This window comes from Acomys minous (assembly GCF_964271855.1).
Source record: "Acomys minous genome assembly, chromosome: 14".
In the NCBI taxonomy this organism is placed as follows: domain Eukaryota; kingdom Metazoa; phylum Chordata; class Mammalia; order Rodentia; family Muridae; genus Acomys; species Acomys minous.
This window is the reverse complement of record NC_140496.1, coordinates 56,665,004-56,681,511: the sequence shown is the minus strand read 5'-3', so window position 1 is coordinate 56,681,511 and position 16,508 is coordinate 56,665,004. Positions and strand designations below refer to the sequence as shown.

The window sequence follows — 16,508 nt, the reverse complement described above, 5'->3', positions numbered from 1 at the left end:
ATAGAAAATATGACCCTCATTCTCTACCAAGGAAGTCATGGATTCTCCATCTGTTAGCTGAATGTAGAGTTACTATTGTGTTGAACATAATGCAGCTATGAAATGCAAGAGGCCTGGTTTCTAGCATCACTCTTCTACCCAGAAATCCCATGATGGATTATCAGAAGATGAGGAATTTAATACATTAATAGGATACAATTTGACAGTTCATCCATTACAGAGAGTTTAAGCGAGCTGACGAAGGATGCATATTGTAGAAGAGGGGGGAAATTCCAATCATCTTTGTCATGGAGTACCAAACTCCTCCACTGAATGAGAACCATTCAAGGTTGCCATAGGAATCCTCCTCCAGCTCCATATCCAGTGTGGTTTCACACGGTGACAATAATACTAAAACGCTTCAACCACTTTTGGTTTTCTGTGCCTGGGCAGGGCTTGCAGCAGAATCTAATAAAAGCAAACGTGTGAGAAGGAAGCATCTGAAGTGGGAAATGCTTACCCGTAAAAGATGAGTGCTGTGGGTTGTAGAATGAGCTCAGAGGGAAAACATGATGAATGTTTTCTTGGCTTTAAGCAGCAAAGTGCCCTTTCAGCATCCCATGCGGCTGGAGAGAGCAAAGGGCTTGTGGAGAGCCTGACTCAGGAAGTGCGGAGGCTGGACTCTCCCTGGGGCCCTGGTGCGGGGCATGGGTGGAGGTGTTAAAGCCGGAGCTTGACTCCTCCGTCCCCTCCCAGACACCACAAGTCTTTTCAAGGTTGAGGTTTCTACTCAAACATGGGATGAAATCCCGAATTTCCCAAGTTGCATGGCCAAGTTACCTCATATAGAAGAAGGGAATCCCATCATGCAAAGGCAGGGAGAACATGACAAAATTTGACTTCTGACGGTGGGCCTCTCCCTCAGCCAGAGCTCATTCATCTATGAACTCTATATCATCTCTCTGCTACCTGCCACCAAAGAAGCATTTTCTTTTCAATTTTGCCATTCCCATAAATTTTTCAAAGTAAAATTCAAGATGCCTTTCCCATAACACATCTTTCTTTATTTTATTCTCTAAAGCTCTCTTTTTAAAATATTTTATTTAATTTTAACTTATATGCATTGGTGTGAGGGTGTCAGATGTTGGTGTTACTGACAGTTGTGAGCTGCCATGTGGGTGCTAGGAATTGAACCCAGATCCTTTGGAAGAGCAGGCAGTGCTTTTAACCACTGAGCCATCTCTCCAGCCCCACCCCCCATAACTCTTGATTGAGGCCTGAGTTGGAAGACTCATCTTAGTTGCCAGTTTTGTCGTTGTATATGAATTTCAGTTTCTTCAACTACAAAATAGAGACAAATATTATAGGGTGGCTACAAGGATTATAGGATATTGCCTTGCATAATGTATAGCATGTAATAAACACTCCATAAAAATTAATTTTCTCCTGAAAGTCAGCAACATATAGGCTCTTTATCACCACCTTAACACATGTCTTAACACATGTGAACATACCACATGTTCACTTTCATATGGTGTCTTAACTCCTCAGCCAAACTGAAATCTTCTAAGGTAGAAATGATCTGTATGCAAAGAGTACATGGAACAGTCCTAAGAGCACTATAGACTATCGAACCACTTTCCTATAGTTATTGCTTGTTACTAATATGAGGAAGTAGAAAAAAATGACTCTCATTCTCTACCAATGAAGTGATGAAAATTCAGCTTTATTGAGGCCTTGTAGTTTACAGATTCAGGCAAAGTCCTGAAGGCTTTTCCAAGTATTAATACTAGAAAGTAATTACGGGGAGAAAATGCAAAACTAGATGAACACAACTTTCAGTGATGATCCCACTGACCCCAGGATGAGTGTGAGCTAACATACATACGATGTCAGCATTTGTGATGCCTTAACTGTCACCTGCAAAGCCCTGTGTCCATGAGCATCATCCTCGTTCCTCACTCACTCCCTAACACCTTCCTCAGAGTCATTATCCCAATCTGAATGTGTACTATTCAGTGTGGCACTGGTGCAGTTGATGTCAGTATCACTTTGAGTCCTGGAAGCAATACTTACCTTAAAGACAGGAAGGTATCTGGTCGTTCACCACCACGTTGTAGCACCTAAGGCAGCATTTGGAACAATGGTCCCTGAGTTGAACCAGATGAATGAGTTGAGCTGGTCATGGGTATGGACCAAATCTCCAGCAACTAATGGCCATAAGCAAAAGAGGTTTTAGGAAAATGTACCTTCTGCCATGCTTCCATGAAGGGACCATCTTCTGAAGCTTAGTAACAGTGAATCAGTACTGCAGAGCATCTCTGGAATCTTCAGAGTACTAAGAAACTAATCAAGTATTGGCATGGGTTCAGCTGTGCTCTTGGAAGTCAACCCTCAAGACTCCCAGTAATGAAAAAGAGTTCTTGGAAGAAGATGTTGATCAAGTTGAAGGCTACAGCTGGGGGAGGGGGTGGGGTTGTTAGATTGCTTTCCTGCATTTGATCCTATACAAAAAGGAAAGGGGTGGTGAAAAGGAAGGGAAGGGGAAGGAAGAGAAGGGCAGGCAAGTGAAGGGGAGGGAAGTGAAAGGAAACAAAAATCAAAAAAAGTTTCTGAATGTCTTTGCATTGATTAAATTGCCCACTTGTCGTTGAAATGTTACTACATTTGTGATTCAAGAGACAGTTTCTTGCCTTTTAAAGTAATATTTCATTCTTAAAGCCATTATTTCCTTACATCTACAAAAAACTATGAGCATTCTACCATTCAATTAAGTCCAACTTCCTTAATGATCTGATTCTTTTATTGTGGACTTCTTCTCTGAATTTTTATAGTTTCTATAGCATTTATCACATATGAATGATTGACAAAGGGGAGCCCTTTCAGGAAAGAAATGATGAGATCTGGAGAGATGGCTCAGTGGGTAAGACCAACAGAAAAGCAGATTCTAGCCCCCACACAACAGGCCCGCTCAGGGAGACACCCTGGCTCAAAGGAATAAGGCAGAAAATGAGAAGCACTGGTTCTCAACGTTTCTACTCCTGCGACCCTTAAATACCTCATGTTATAGTGACCCCCAACCATAAAATTATTTCACGGCTACTTCATAACTCTAATTTTGTTACTGTTGTGAATTGTGATATAAATATCTGATAGGAATTTTTGATCTTAGCCATTCTGATGGGTGTAAGGTAGAATCTCAAAGTTGTTTTGATTTGCATTTCCCTGATGACTAATGAGGTTGAACATTTCCTTAAGTGTTTCTCAGCCATTCGATATTCCTCTGTTGAGAATTCTCTGTTTAGTTCTGAGCCCTATTTCTCAACTGGGTTATTTGGTTTAGTGGTGTTTAATTTCTTGAGTTCTTTATATATATTGGATATTAGACCTTTGTCAGACGTAGGATTGGTGAAGATCTTTTCCCAGTCTGTAGGCTGTCTCTTTGTTCTGTTGACAGTGTCTCCTGCCTTACAGAAGCTTCTTAGCCTCCTGAGGCCCCACATATTAATTGTTGACCTTAAGGCCTGGGCTATTGGTGTTCTGTTCAGGAAGTTGTCTCCTGTGCCAATGCATTCCAGGATCTTCCCCCACTTTTTCTTCTAACTGATTTAGTGTCTCTGGTTTTATGGTGCAGTCTTTGATCCACTTGGACTTGAGTTTTGTTCATGGTGACAAATATGGGTCCAATTGCATTTTTTTTACATGTAGACATCCAGTTAGACCAGCACCATTTGTTTAAGATGCTGTCCTTTTTCCATTGAGTAGATTTGGCTTCTTTGTCAAAAATCAAGTGACCATATGTATGTGGATTCATATCTGGGTCTTTGATTCGATTCCACTGTACAACCAGCTTATTGCTGACAGGACTTTCTCCACAGTCGAGTGGAGAGTGGGGTCTGACTTTCACATGAACTCCGGTGCCCCATATTTGACCACATCCCCTGGATGGGGAGACCTGGTGGCACTCAGAGGAAGGATAGCAGGCTACCAAGAAGAGACTTGATACCCTATGAGCATATATAGGGGGAGAAGGTCTCCCTCAGTCACAGTCATAGGGGAGGGGAGTAAGGGGAAAATGGGAGGGAGGGAGGAATGGGAGGATACAAGGGATGGGATAGCAATTAAGATGTGATATGAATAAATGAATAAAATATATTTTTAAAATATCTGATATGCAGGATATCTGATATGTGACCCCCCCAAAAGCATCACTACCCACAGGTTCAGAGCCGTTGTGATAGAGGATGACATGAGATGCCATCTTCTGGTCTCCATGGATACATGGAGTGCCCACACTTATAAACACATGTACATACACACTAAATAAATAAATACACATACATACATACATACATACATACATACATACATACATACACACATACATACAGGCATATATTTGCTTTTTACACTGTATTATACATAAGTGCTATCTGGTGTATAAATTAATTTTGTATTTATCTCTAACATAATATTCTATGAAAGAACAACATCCCTTAACCAATTTAACTACCCTTACTGTGGAATGAATTCAGCCATGCAATCATTTTGCACTACCCCTGAAAAAGTAAATTTGATGGACAAATGCAGCAGTGAAAATGCTTATGTACTGAGCATCTGTGATGACCCAGGATCTGTCCTTAGGACTGAGAATTTACAAATAAACAAAATAGCCTTTCTCTTGGAAAAAACTAGCTGAGTGAACCATCTCAGCCTATAAAAGAATGATTCTTTTTAAGAAAAACCATTTTGTATATTATTTTATTTAAAACTTAAGAATATATTTTTATTTTTGAATGATTTAATTATAACATCCCTTCCTTTTCCTTTCTCTTCAAAGCCTTTCCTATACTCCTCCCTTCTCTCCTTCAAATTCATTGCCTCTTTATTCAGTTATTACATGCATAGATGTATACATACATAACATGTATTTCTATGTATAATCTGTTCAGTGTGCCTAATATTATTTGTACGTATGTGTTCATGGATGACCATTTGACACTGGACCACCAAATGGTGTGCTCTACCATAGGGAAGATCTTCCCTCCTGCTCCCCACTTCTTCCGTTGCCTATAGTTGTTTGTGTTGGGTTGAGACCTCATGAGCTTTTCTCCATTTAGTTTGGCATAAGAACATATTCTTGACAAATTCTTCTTAATTGAATTTTTATTCCTTTTATGCATGTTTTGTCTCTGTTTTGGTATGTGCCCATCGCCATGCATGATGCTCACTGAAATAAGATGAGGGTATCGGATCCTCTTGAACTTGAGTTTCCAAGTTGTTGTAGACTGCCATGTGAGTATTTTTAATTGGATCTGTATCCTCTTTGCAAGAGGAGCAAGTGCTCTTAACTACTGAGCCCTCTCTCTACCCACTTTTTGAAAAGTTCTTTATCTGGTATGTGTTATCCTTCCTATTTCAGCATCCGGTGGAGATGAAACATATGCCATAGTTTCAGTATATGTGGCTAGGTTATTCTAAATGAGCCAAAGCTATAGAAATATGTCTTATTTGATGCTCAAAACTTTAGAGTCTAAATTATTGCTCAAATTATTATTATTATTATTATTATTATTATTATTATTATTATTATTATTATTATTACTGTTGTTGTTGTCATTGTTATTATTATTATTACTATTACTGTTATTATTATGGTTTCTAAGACAAGCTTTCTTTGTGTAGTCTAGGCTACTTTTGAACTTGTTCTGTAGACCAAGCTGGCTTTGACCTTGGAGACTGAGCTGCCTCTGCCTCTGGAGTGCTAAGATGAAAGGTGTGTGCCACCACTTCCCAGCTTCTTGTTGTTGCTGTTGTTGTTTCTAAATACAAACGTGGAATTCTCCATGCCAAGCTTGTTCCATGCAGTATTATGAGTATTTATTATGGAGTACCTCAGAAAGCACTAAACCAATGAATAGTGCTTGATGAACTAATAAATGAGAAAAAAAAAAAAAACCAAATGCTTCCATGTCGTTAGTTTTGCTCCACCATTCTTGCAGAGGAATAACTTAACGTCTCCTAAAAGGAGTCTCTCATGTTTTGAGACAAGCCATGCCCAGACAGCCTTGAATTCATGGAGCTACCTGAGGTAGCCATTATCTCAACTAGTTTGGCAGAAATTTGATGGCTAATGGGATTAACTGACAAGCCAGATTCTGAGTTATTAATACAATCAAAGCAATGATTAAATCTTCTGTTCTCCGCCCTTTCTACCTACTAGGATATGTCATCAGCCTTAATAGGAGAGGAAGTGCCTAGTCTTACTGCAACTTGATATTCCTTAGCTGGTTAATATCCATAGGAGGCCTATGCTTCTCTGAAGAGAAATGAAAGAGGAGTGGATGGGTTAGGGAGAGAGGGGATGTAAAGGGGAGGAACTGGAATAGTGCAGTTGGGTTGTAAAAATAGACTTTGTGTATATATATATATGAGAGAGAGAAATGATAGATGGATGGATAGATAGATAGATAGATAGATAGATGGTAGATAGATATAGACAGATATATAGATGATAGATAAATACTGCCCAATGTGAGCAATATTAGATGGAAATTCTACAAAAATCTAGTATAGTTTCTGTGGTTGCCATATCCTGCTGGGCATATAGCCTACCAGTAAGTGTGATTTTCATACCCACTGAGAACTGATTGGGAAACACTTAGTTTTCCATTGGAAGCTGTTTGTCAGTTGGAGGTAGCTTCTAGGTTAAGGATGTCAGCTCTGACTCGTTTCTCACTCTGAGCACTGGGACCCCATTTGACTTGAATTTGAACAGGTCCTGTGCATGCTGCTACAGTCTCTATGAGTTCATAAGTGCGTCTGCCCTTTTTTGTCAGGAAAACATCATGACAAATTTATTCATTAGATGCCTCATCATATTCTATGGAAATTCACTAAATAAATTCATGTTCAAATACAGTGGACATCCTGAAATTTTTTTGTTCCTCAAACTCAGCTCCAGTTTCAGTGAGTACAGTGTCCAGTATTCCAAGCTGCCCATATACAATGATAGTAAACTAAGTCAGTGGGTAACCAGTATGACTATCCAATAGGACACAGTGTACTGTAAAGGTAAGAACAGATTTTATGTGATTGGGAAACAGCAGGTCATAGGATGCATGGTCCCACTTCTCCACTTATAAGCAAGACTTTCTCCACTATACACCCTTGATGGCTATTGCAGGGCTTGCCTGAAGTATGTGAAAGTTCTTAGAAATAGCATGGCCTTCACCCTCCATTGGTTTTTATAAGTTGGCCTTATGCATAACAGATCAAAACCACTCCTCCAAGGATCCAGTGAGTCATCCAAAAGGGAGTATACATTTATTAAGGATATGAAGCAGAATCCAGCCCCAGAGTCATTCTTGCCTCGATTTATCTCTGAATATATCTGTTTCTGATTCTCCAAATGGCACAATGCTCTGGCTTGATGACGTGGTGCTTAGAGCACAAATGTTAGGTTAGCTTACCAGTTCTATCGCTCAGTCCCTGAGGACCTTGGCCAAGTATTTGACCTTCCATAAAATTTCTTCCAGACCTACAACTATAATTATTAAAGTCATACCCATCTCAAAATTGTCAGATGACAAGGCATTATAAAGGAAATAATAGGACACCTGATAGAGAGAAACCATAAAGGTTGCTGTTAGACCATATTTGTACAGCTAATATGCAAATGAACATTCTGTCAAATATGAAAATCTGCTTCTAGGCCTTAGTTCCCTCTCTAATGGCTTGTGTGATTCTGGATGATTCACTCAACTTTTGACTGGTTCAGCTACCAATCGTAAAATGAGGATAACATTGACTTCATATTATCCATATAAAATTCACAAGGGATAACACGTGAATGTGCTGGACTAATTGTAAGACAGAACACAAATGCATACAATTGTCATTTAAGTTTTCTATATGAACAAACACACGGAAAACAATTGCAAAGATTTTATTTAGCGGCTTTCTGTGCTTGGCACTCAGAAACAGTTCCGTGCATAAGGGCAAACTTTTATACACCTTTTTTCATACATATTTTACATACCCTTTTATTGCCCCCTTTTTAATATTCATAATATTGAATACCCCACTAGGCATATAAATACATTTATCTACAACACCTCAAAACCAAAAAAAATCTTAATAATATCTGTATTATCTTACTTGGTATCGTTTGCTTTTCCACACCATTTAAAAATTCTAGCTTGCACCAACCTTCACTTGTTTTCTTATCATTAAAGAATTTGAAAGGAAAAGGAAAGAAAAAAAAACAATCCCCAAACTTCAGAATGCAATGAACTAATTGATGAAAATGGAGAGCCACAGGCAGATAGAAGAGGGGCAGAAGACCCATCCGCAGTACTCTCCAGTGTGTCAGGGTTTCTCTTGCATGGAGACCGGGGCAAATCATCCAGGTCAGCACTTTGGATTTGGCATGCAAGGCCAGGCCTGTCTTCCATGACTGTTTTTTGTATCACCTGGGAGATTTTTTTCATTCCTGACACTTGTTTCCCTCTCTCCCTGCTCAGCTGCATGTCACAGAACGGCACTCCCATGCTGTGCACCTCTCTCCTGGGTCACTATGGTCAGAGCTGTGGAATCAAGAAGCATCCCTTGTCCTAGCCCTTCTCAACGGTACCACTGGCTCTACTTAGAGTCCCAACGAGGCTCACTGTCCAGTAACTCCAACATTCTTTCTATTACTTCAGGGGCTAAACAAACCTAGACAATTCTCCTTGGTGAGTTAAATCTCCTCATTTGTTCACATCTTAGTCTTGTTGCCCACTCTCTCCTGCCCTCGATATTCTCTCTCTCTCTCTCTCTCTCTCTCTCTCTCTCTCTCTCTCTCTCTCTCTCTCTCTCTCTCTCACCTTGTCTCACCCTGTCCTTCCACAGGCACCATTATAGCATCAGTGATCACATGCTGAATGAAGACAGCCAAAAGTTTAAAAAGCACTCTTTCTCAGGAAGCCAAGTCCAGATTGTACCACTGCTGTCTCTCCACCTCTGTGATGAGGAGAGGTTCTGGGTACACGGTTCATTCCAGAAACATGGTAAGCTGCCAGGGAGAAAGGCTACTGGCTAATGATGGTCCAATCCATCTAGGATTGTGCACAGACAAGTTTTTGGTGAAAGCACCCATCCTGGGCCTCCCTTCGCAGAGTTCGCCCAGTTCCAAGTCAATGTGTAGGATATTTGTGTTTGTATTACTTTGTGTATGCATGTGTGTACATGGATATATGCATGTAAGTCTGTGTAGGGATGTGTGTGTGTGTGTGTGTGTGTGTGTGTGTGTGTGTGTGTAACTTTTCTTGGCTGCTTATAGCATCTCCTTCAACATTATTATAAAATGGTTTTTCAGTCTCTTCAAGGCCACTCTGTCATACACAACGCTTTTATAAAACTAGGATTTTGGAAGGCAAAAGAATGACCACTGAGTTATGGATGATGCACTCCAAAGGTCCTTCAGTGGTGTCTGTTGTTGATCTCTGTTTTCCTTATCCAAAAAAATAAAATAAAATAAAACAAAACAAAACCAAAAACCAAAACAAACGCATAATTCTTATTTTCCCAAGGCACGGGGCTCCCAGTGAGGAAGATCCACCCACAGAGACTCTGGAGTCTTGACTGCCATCCCCTCCATGGTGTCTGGACTGCTCCTTAAACCATGTGTACCGACATCTGGGAGGAAGAGCCTGGCACGGCCCCGTACTGTCGGCCATCACAGGTATTGGTAGCCTGCTGATTGTTAGCAGAAGGGCTAATCATGTGCATGCTGTGCTCCATGCCTGTGGGCAGGTACTGCCTCTCTCCAAAGGCCCCATTGGAAGGAGAAGAACAGAGTAAAGTGCTCTGAGATGCGCTCAGTTTTTCTGGGCTTGCAGCCAGCCTGGGGGAAGTGGGGAAATTGTATCCATACAGATTGTAGGGATTATGCAGGGAGAAGGCATTGTAGGAGCTCTGCTGCATGTGGCTGCCACCAAACATGTGTGGTGATGAGGAGCTGGAGGCCGCATTGCCTGCCTGCATGACATACTGAAACTGGGAAGTGGGGAAGGACCCCAGCTGGCCACCGTAAGCTTCCATCTTGCTGTTGCTGGGCAACGAGGGAGGCGTTGGTATTCCTGAGATCAGAGATGGAGTCCTCTGAGGCATGAAGGTTTCAGAGGGCTGGGTGGCTGAGGCTGTGCCACCCTGGAGCCTGTTGTAACCACTGTCACTCAGCCCCGGATAGCTCTGTAAGGCAGCCATGTTGCTTCGGGCACATGGTGGATAATCAGAGAGGTTTAGATTACACAGCTGGCTTTCTCGGCAACCCACATTGAAAGTATTGGGGGCCAAATGAAAAGTTGGAGGAGAGCAAGATGGAGACAAGAGATGAGAAGAAGCCGAAGGGGATGGTGTCCCGGTGCTGGAGGTGGTTGGGGAAGTACCTGTACTGCCCCCTGAAAAATAAAACATAGATTCCATTGAGTACGATGAGTCTGTCAAGGTCAAATAACCCATATTTCTGCGGATCAATTGCTCCCTTTTACATCAGAAGACGACATCGCATGTTTGAGCATATATTACAAAGGATGACACGAACATGAAACTAATAGTTTTTGCATTTCTTTCTGGAATAAGTCTTTTTTTTTTAATATTTATTTATTATGCCTTCACTCTTCTGTCTGCTTGCCAGAAGAGGGCACCAGATCTCATTGTAGATAGTTAAGAGCCACCATGTGGTTGCTGGGAATTGAACTCAGGACCTTTGGAAGAACAGACAGTGCTCTTAACCGCTGAGCCATCTCTCCAGCCCTGGAATAAGTCTTATTTAGTCATACTGTTAAAAATTAGAACAAACCTCTGGTGTTTGTGTGTGTATATATATATATATGTATGTATTCTCACCACCAAAGCTGCTTCCTAATAAGACTTTCACTGATCAGCAGTAGTAGCCACCAGCTCAGCTCTTCTGAGGCTCAGCACAATTGCGGAAAGTCTATATTTTATCTGGTGACTGTTTCCTGTCTTGCAGTCTTTAGTGGAATAGGAAAGCAGGACACTAGCCTCACGGGGCTGGAGCAGGGTGCCAAGCCAGGACTGAGGCCTAGAGAGGCACAGCAAAGGGGCCTGGGTGGTAGAACCTGGGACATTAAATTGGAGGTCTGTTATATCAAAGACACATGATAAGCGTAATTATGAGATGTAGGCTGAAGTGAATCAGGACTATGTGTCCTGAGGATCTTTTACAGGATCCTGCCAAGTCTGGGAGACTGGCACAAGAATTGGACTTGGAATACTTGAGTGTGGATATATATGAATCCATAAGCTAACCTGAACGACAGTGGAATGGAGTCTGCTGTCAGCTCTACACGCTGACCCTACGGCCCTGTTACCTCCCTCCCTTGTGGCCCATGCCTTTCAGGTTCATCAGAGATGAGAAATCTAGTAGGATTGGTGGGCGGTTCTGAAGCTGAAAAACCTTGCCATTTGGAAACACTGCTATTCCAGGACTCAACTTCATACCAACTAATGGAGCATGAGAATTCCACGTCAGCATTCTTTCAGAGCTCTCCTACTGGAAACCCCGGCCTGAAAACTTATGATACAATACGAGTTCCTACTTCACAGTACCCAGACCAGTGATTCTGAAGCTTCAGTGCACGTGTGAATCAGCTGTAGGGCCTAGAAAAACAAATTGCTGACTCCATCGGGTTTCTGAATTTGCGTACAAGGGACAGAGCTCGAGGGTGTGCATTTCAGCTGTGCCTTGCAAAGTGTTGACCATGAGCCATGTAGATGGCAGGCTGGGTGAGTGGCTGAGGATCCAATGAGCTAAGGACCAGTTCAAGTCAATCTTCCTCAAAGATGGTCTCCAAATAATAAAATCAGAAGTGACCCTTATAAGACCCCCCTTCTCGGGAGCAGGAAGCGTCCCCCCACCCCGATTCTCCCAAAAGATTCGAAGGCAGTGAATTCTTGCTGTGACTGATCCTTCACTGCATTCTAGAATATTCAGCTGCTTTGTCCTCTCTAGAATCCTTCTTGATAGATTTCCCTTCCATGGACCAGTAGGACACTTCTCCTAATTGGTGGTAATCATGGGTTTTCAATGGGCAACGTGTCTTAGGTTACTGATAACTCTTGTTGAGCCTCCAAGAGACTAAGCATTATTAAGAGGTAAGGACTTCTGGGGTGAAAAAGAACAGGAGCATGTTTTCTTTTGTTTTAAGCCATGGAGAAAACCAGGAGCATTCCAGAAATATTGGGGAAACATCTACAGTATTGTAGGAAAGAAAAGAGAGAGTAGAGAAAACAAAACCCTCAGTCAAGACCCACAAGCAAAGTAGCAGTGGTGGTGACAGAAGTAAGATTTGGCTTTGTTAGTATTTTGTTCAGAGCTAAGTTTTTTTTATCATTTTTTTCTTTTTTTATTAATTTATTCTTGTTACATCTCAATGGTTATCCTCCCATTCTTCCCTCCCTCCCATTTTATCCTTATTCCCCTCCCCTATGACTGTTCCTGAGGGGGATTACCTCCCTCTGTATATACCAAGAAGAGACTTGATACCCTAAGAGCTAAGTTTTTTACAGCCCAACTGATATCATCTCTCCAATGGCCAAAGGAATTTTCCCCGATGAACTTTCATATTCCATTGGAATCCATGACAATGCAATCAGCTGCTAATATCAGAAAATTCTCCTTTTATAACAAACTCCTATAAAATAACTAAAGTGACTTTTTGACAGTCTGTGATATGGCTGACATTGTCAAAAAGAAAAAAAAAAGCCACCAGCACCCAGTCACAGTAGGAGGAGCTTCCTACAGTTTGCAGGCTCTGTGAAGTCTACCTCTGAATTCTCTGCATTTAAGGAAGGGCTAGGGTCAAAAAGCCTCAGTTTCCCTTATTTTCATACTTTAGCTGTGTCTGAGAATTTAAAAACATATGAATAGTCAACTCCAAGTAGGTTACAAAGAATCATGTTAATATAATGAGGGAGTTCTGGGAGGGAAGGTTCTAGAAACAGAAGTGAACTGTCTTTTGTTTCTGGTTATTGTGTGGCTGCATGGCCTCCTCTCTCTCTACGTCCTACAGAAAAGCCTGGAGATTTATTTTCTTCACTTTGAGTCATCCTATAGATTTTCTTGCTCCCCCTCCCACCAATGCCATGAACTTTACTGCAGTAAATGCTGTGCCACAAATGGAGAAACTTGACTCCAGCTGTAAAGAGATTTGTGTTTTACGAGATATGAATATAGTCTCCTGTCTTTGAAAGCTAGTCCTGCTCTCCCTGGTCTTGTGTTTATGTGGCCCTGGAGGAAACCACCTGTTCTGCACAGTGTCCTGTCGTGTTATAGGTAAGTTCTATCAGGCACTGGCCTCAGCCCTGCAGCCGGAAGTGTGTGATGGAACAGATGACTTTCTATAACTCTAAATGGTTTTCTCAGATGGCCCAAGATGGAAGGAATGGTACTGATTTAAGGCCTCAATTGGTTTCACTACAAAAAAAAAAATGAGAAGAAGAGGAAGGGGAACTGTTACAAGTTACAGGGGGTTCTGTGGAGCAGATGAGAGGCACATGTTAAAAAGTTTGTAGTCAGCTTGCTTTGGCTTTTAAATGACATTCACTGGAAATGAGACTTGGTGGCCTGCTGAGCTTTGGGGGGGGGCGAAGCCTCCATATGAGCTAGTGTTTGAAGGAGAGAGCAAGCCCCTCCCGAAGAAGGTCACATTGCTTCCATCCGCTTTGAAGAAACGTTGTTACGCACTTAAAGTACTCAATACAGACAATAACTAGTTCTCAAAGTCCAAATAGAGAGAGGGGACTGTGGAACTCCTTCTGAAGAAAAGCTAACCGAGATGCTGAGAAGTCTTTATTCTCTTATGATCTAATAGCTTGTCAAATGTTAAACAAGATTGGGAGTGCCAGCCAAGCTCTAAATAAGCTTAAGGAGGCAGCCAGCCCTGCCGTGCATTTCAACACTTGACTAAGCAGACACCTCTCATCACCAAAAAAAAAAAAAAAAAAAAAGCCAGGACAGTGTGAGAAGCCTGGCTGGGCTGGTCAAGGCTGCCACTCAAAGTTAAGCATGCCTCCCTGTCCACCCTAGTGTCTCTTTGTTCACTCCCATCTCCTTTGTCCACATAAGGTCATGGGTTCTCTGAGCATCTTGATAGAAACTTGCTCAATGAATAAATGTGGACTGTAGACTTGAACAAACCTGGTTACAGTCCTTGCTACCTAACAAGGGGGCCTTAGTAAATTAGCCTCTCTGAGCTCCATAATTACGTAACTGGGATTGTTAATATCCCATTTTTATGACATATCAGGGGATGTCATAAAAATTACAAAGTGATCAGATTTTGGCATATGGGCATAAAACATGCTCTTTCCTGAGAGGAGTAAAGAATGGGAAGAGAAACCCTGAAGAATATGCACGCCAATGGAACACGGCTCTCAAGCGTCGGCTCCTGTCCAGGGAGAGCAGGGCATCCTGGCCTCTACACACATTAATGAGCATGATGTCACAAGATGTATGTGCCATATTATTTTAGGCCAAAAGAACCTCCACGGTGTGGATGATGGGAGACAGGGCTAATTGACAGCTCTGGACCCACCTGAGCTATGTTCCCAGAAGTACTCTAGTTCCTCTTTGAATGGTCTATCCTTCCTCCCTACGCCATGAGGCCATGAAGGAAATGAACTGTGTTCCATGGCTTTATTTCTTCTCAGATCAAGCAAAGCAGAACTGATAGGCTGCAAGTAAGTACACTGGTGCCTTCCCTACTGTCCTGAAAGATGCTAGCCAACTTTCGAGAAGGGGTTAATAACTTTATACTCTCAGGTAATCCAGAATTAATCTCCACCTCTCCAGCTCCCCACATCCTATTTTAACTCAGGGACCAAAGTGAGGAGGCACACATTAAAATGCACATCCAACATTAACTTGTGCCAATATGCAAGGCTAAGAGCCAAAACAACCAAGAATGCATACTTAGCAGGGATCCCATATGAGGACAATAACCTCGAATACACTTGTGTACCATGAAGACAAGTTAAATGTGTCCGTGAAAATCCTGAATACCAACCCTGCTGACTTTTGCATCTTTAAATTGATCACTTCCAGATTGTAATATGGGCTGTTCACATGCAGCTTCCTTTTAAGCTTACTCGGTTCACACATACACATACACAAAACACCACAACACACACACACACACACACACACACACACACACACACACACACTCACTCACTCACACACACACTAAATACCACTAAGATAGGACCCCATCTGGATGAGTAAAGAATAAATTTCCATGTAATTACTTGTTCAGGTGGCTAGACTCTTCTCTCCTTATAACCTGACGGCTTCTGTCCCTGAAGAGCGATGATTCCCATTGTAAGCGGTAAAACATCAGCAGCCCATGAACCGATCCCAGCGAAGAAGCCCATAGGTCATAAAGTTTAATGAGCATGGCAACTGAGAAATTATCCTCAGCTGAGATGAGAACGTTTCTCGTGATGCGAATGTGAGCATCGTGGTCCTAATGGGAACTGTACGGTTCTCATTGTAGAAAGATGGAAACCTCTCTCATTCCTTTCCATCAAATGTGAAACCCTGCAGAGTTGCAAATTTATTCTCCTGCGAACAAGCTCATCCGATCACTATGCTTTGTACCTGGTCCCACTTTGCCCTGTCCCCTAGGCATGCCACCCACTTCTTAGCCTTCCCTGTTGGCTTTCCATGCTCATTTTCAGCCTTCCTGGTTGCCACAGGGTTCTGTTGTTATTGTCATTTAATCTGCTTTTCCTAGAGGAATGTTACCATGGGGAACTGGGCTTTCTTCCACTTTCACACTTCACCTCCAGGAAAGGCATATGTACCTGGCCTGGAAAAGCAAGGCATCATATTTCTTCTGCCCTGCCCCCCACTATAGTAATTGGTTCTGAGGGTACCCAATTAAAATCAAAGAGACTTGATGAGATTTGCTAAAAATCCCTTGACCAAAGACACATGCCCCTCCCCCTTAGAGATGAAGCAAAACTATCTAGGGCCAAGGGTGCTTCTAAACTCCCGCCACAGGGAACGATTGAGAATGAAGTCACTTTGGAGGAAAGCAGAGTGTAAAGGGGCGCATGCCAGCCAGAGTGGTCTTGCTTAGGCCCTGACTTAGAATTTGCCTTAAAAAGTATTTAAGCCTTTCTGCTTTACAAGCCAGTAAGTTGTCCTTTTAGTTTGCAATTTTGTTTTGTAGTGGGTTGGTTTTCTATTTAAATAAATAATTAAATAAATAATTCTGATAGATATGTATCTCTGGTTCTGCAAGGTGTTTTACTATGAATCTGAAGGCCTGAGAATATTAGGATAAAGCTGGAGAAGAAAGACATAGAAATGAGAGTGGAGGGGATGCTGTATGGACCCGTTGTCAAAAGACAACTTTCTGTGGTACACGATAATGAGTATGTGTGTGCACAGGCACACAAATGCACACACCTACACACCCACACACTAGGCATAACAAAAGAATTTTAACAATATT

The 16,508-nt window shown here is 41.9% G+C and overlaps 1 protein-coding gene across 2 annotated transcripts in view; it reads right to left on the bottom strand.

The window, feature by feature from the left end:
• Positions 1-7,911: 7,911 nt before the first annotated feature.
• The window catches only part of TBX15 (T-box transcription factor 15), a 119,180-nt gene continuing 110,583 nt past the window's right edge, over positions 7,912-16,508 (bottom strand). For both annotated transcript variants that reach the window (XM_084756340.1, XM_084756339.1), the window contains exon 8: positions 7,912-10,421. In XM_084756340.1, coding sequence (XP_084612466.1) covers positions 9,637-10,421 — 785 coding nt within the window. In that variant the 3' untranslated portion in view covers positions 7,912-9,636. The remainder of the gene's footprint in view (positions 10,422-16,508) is intronic.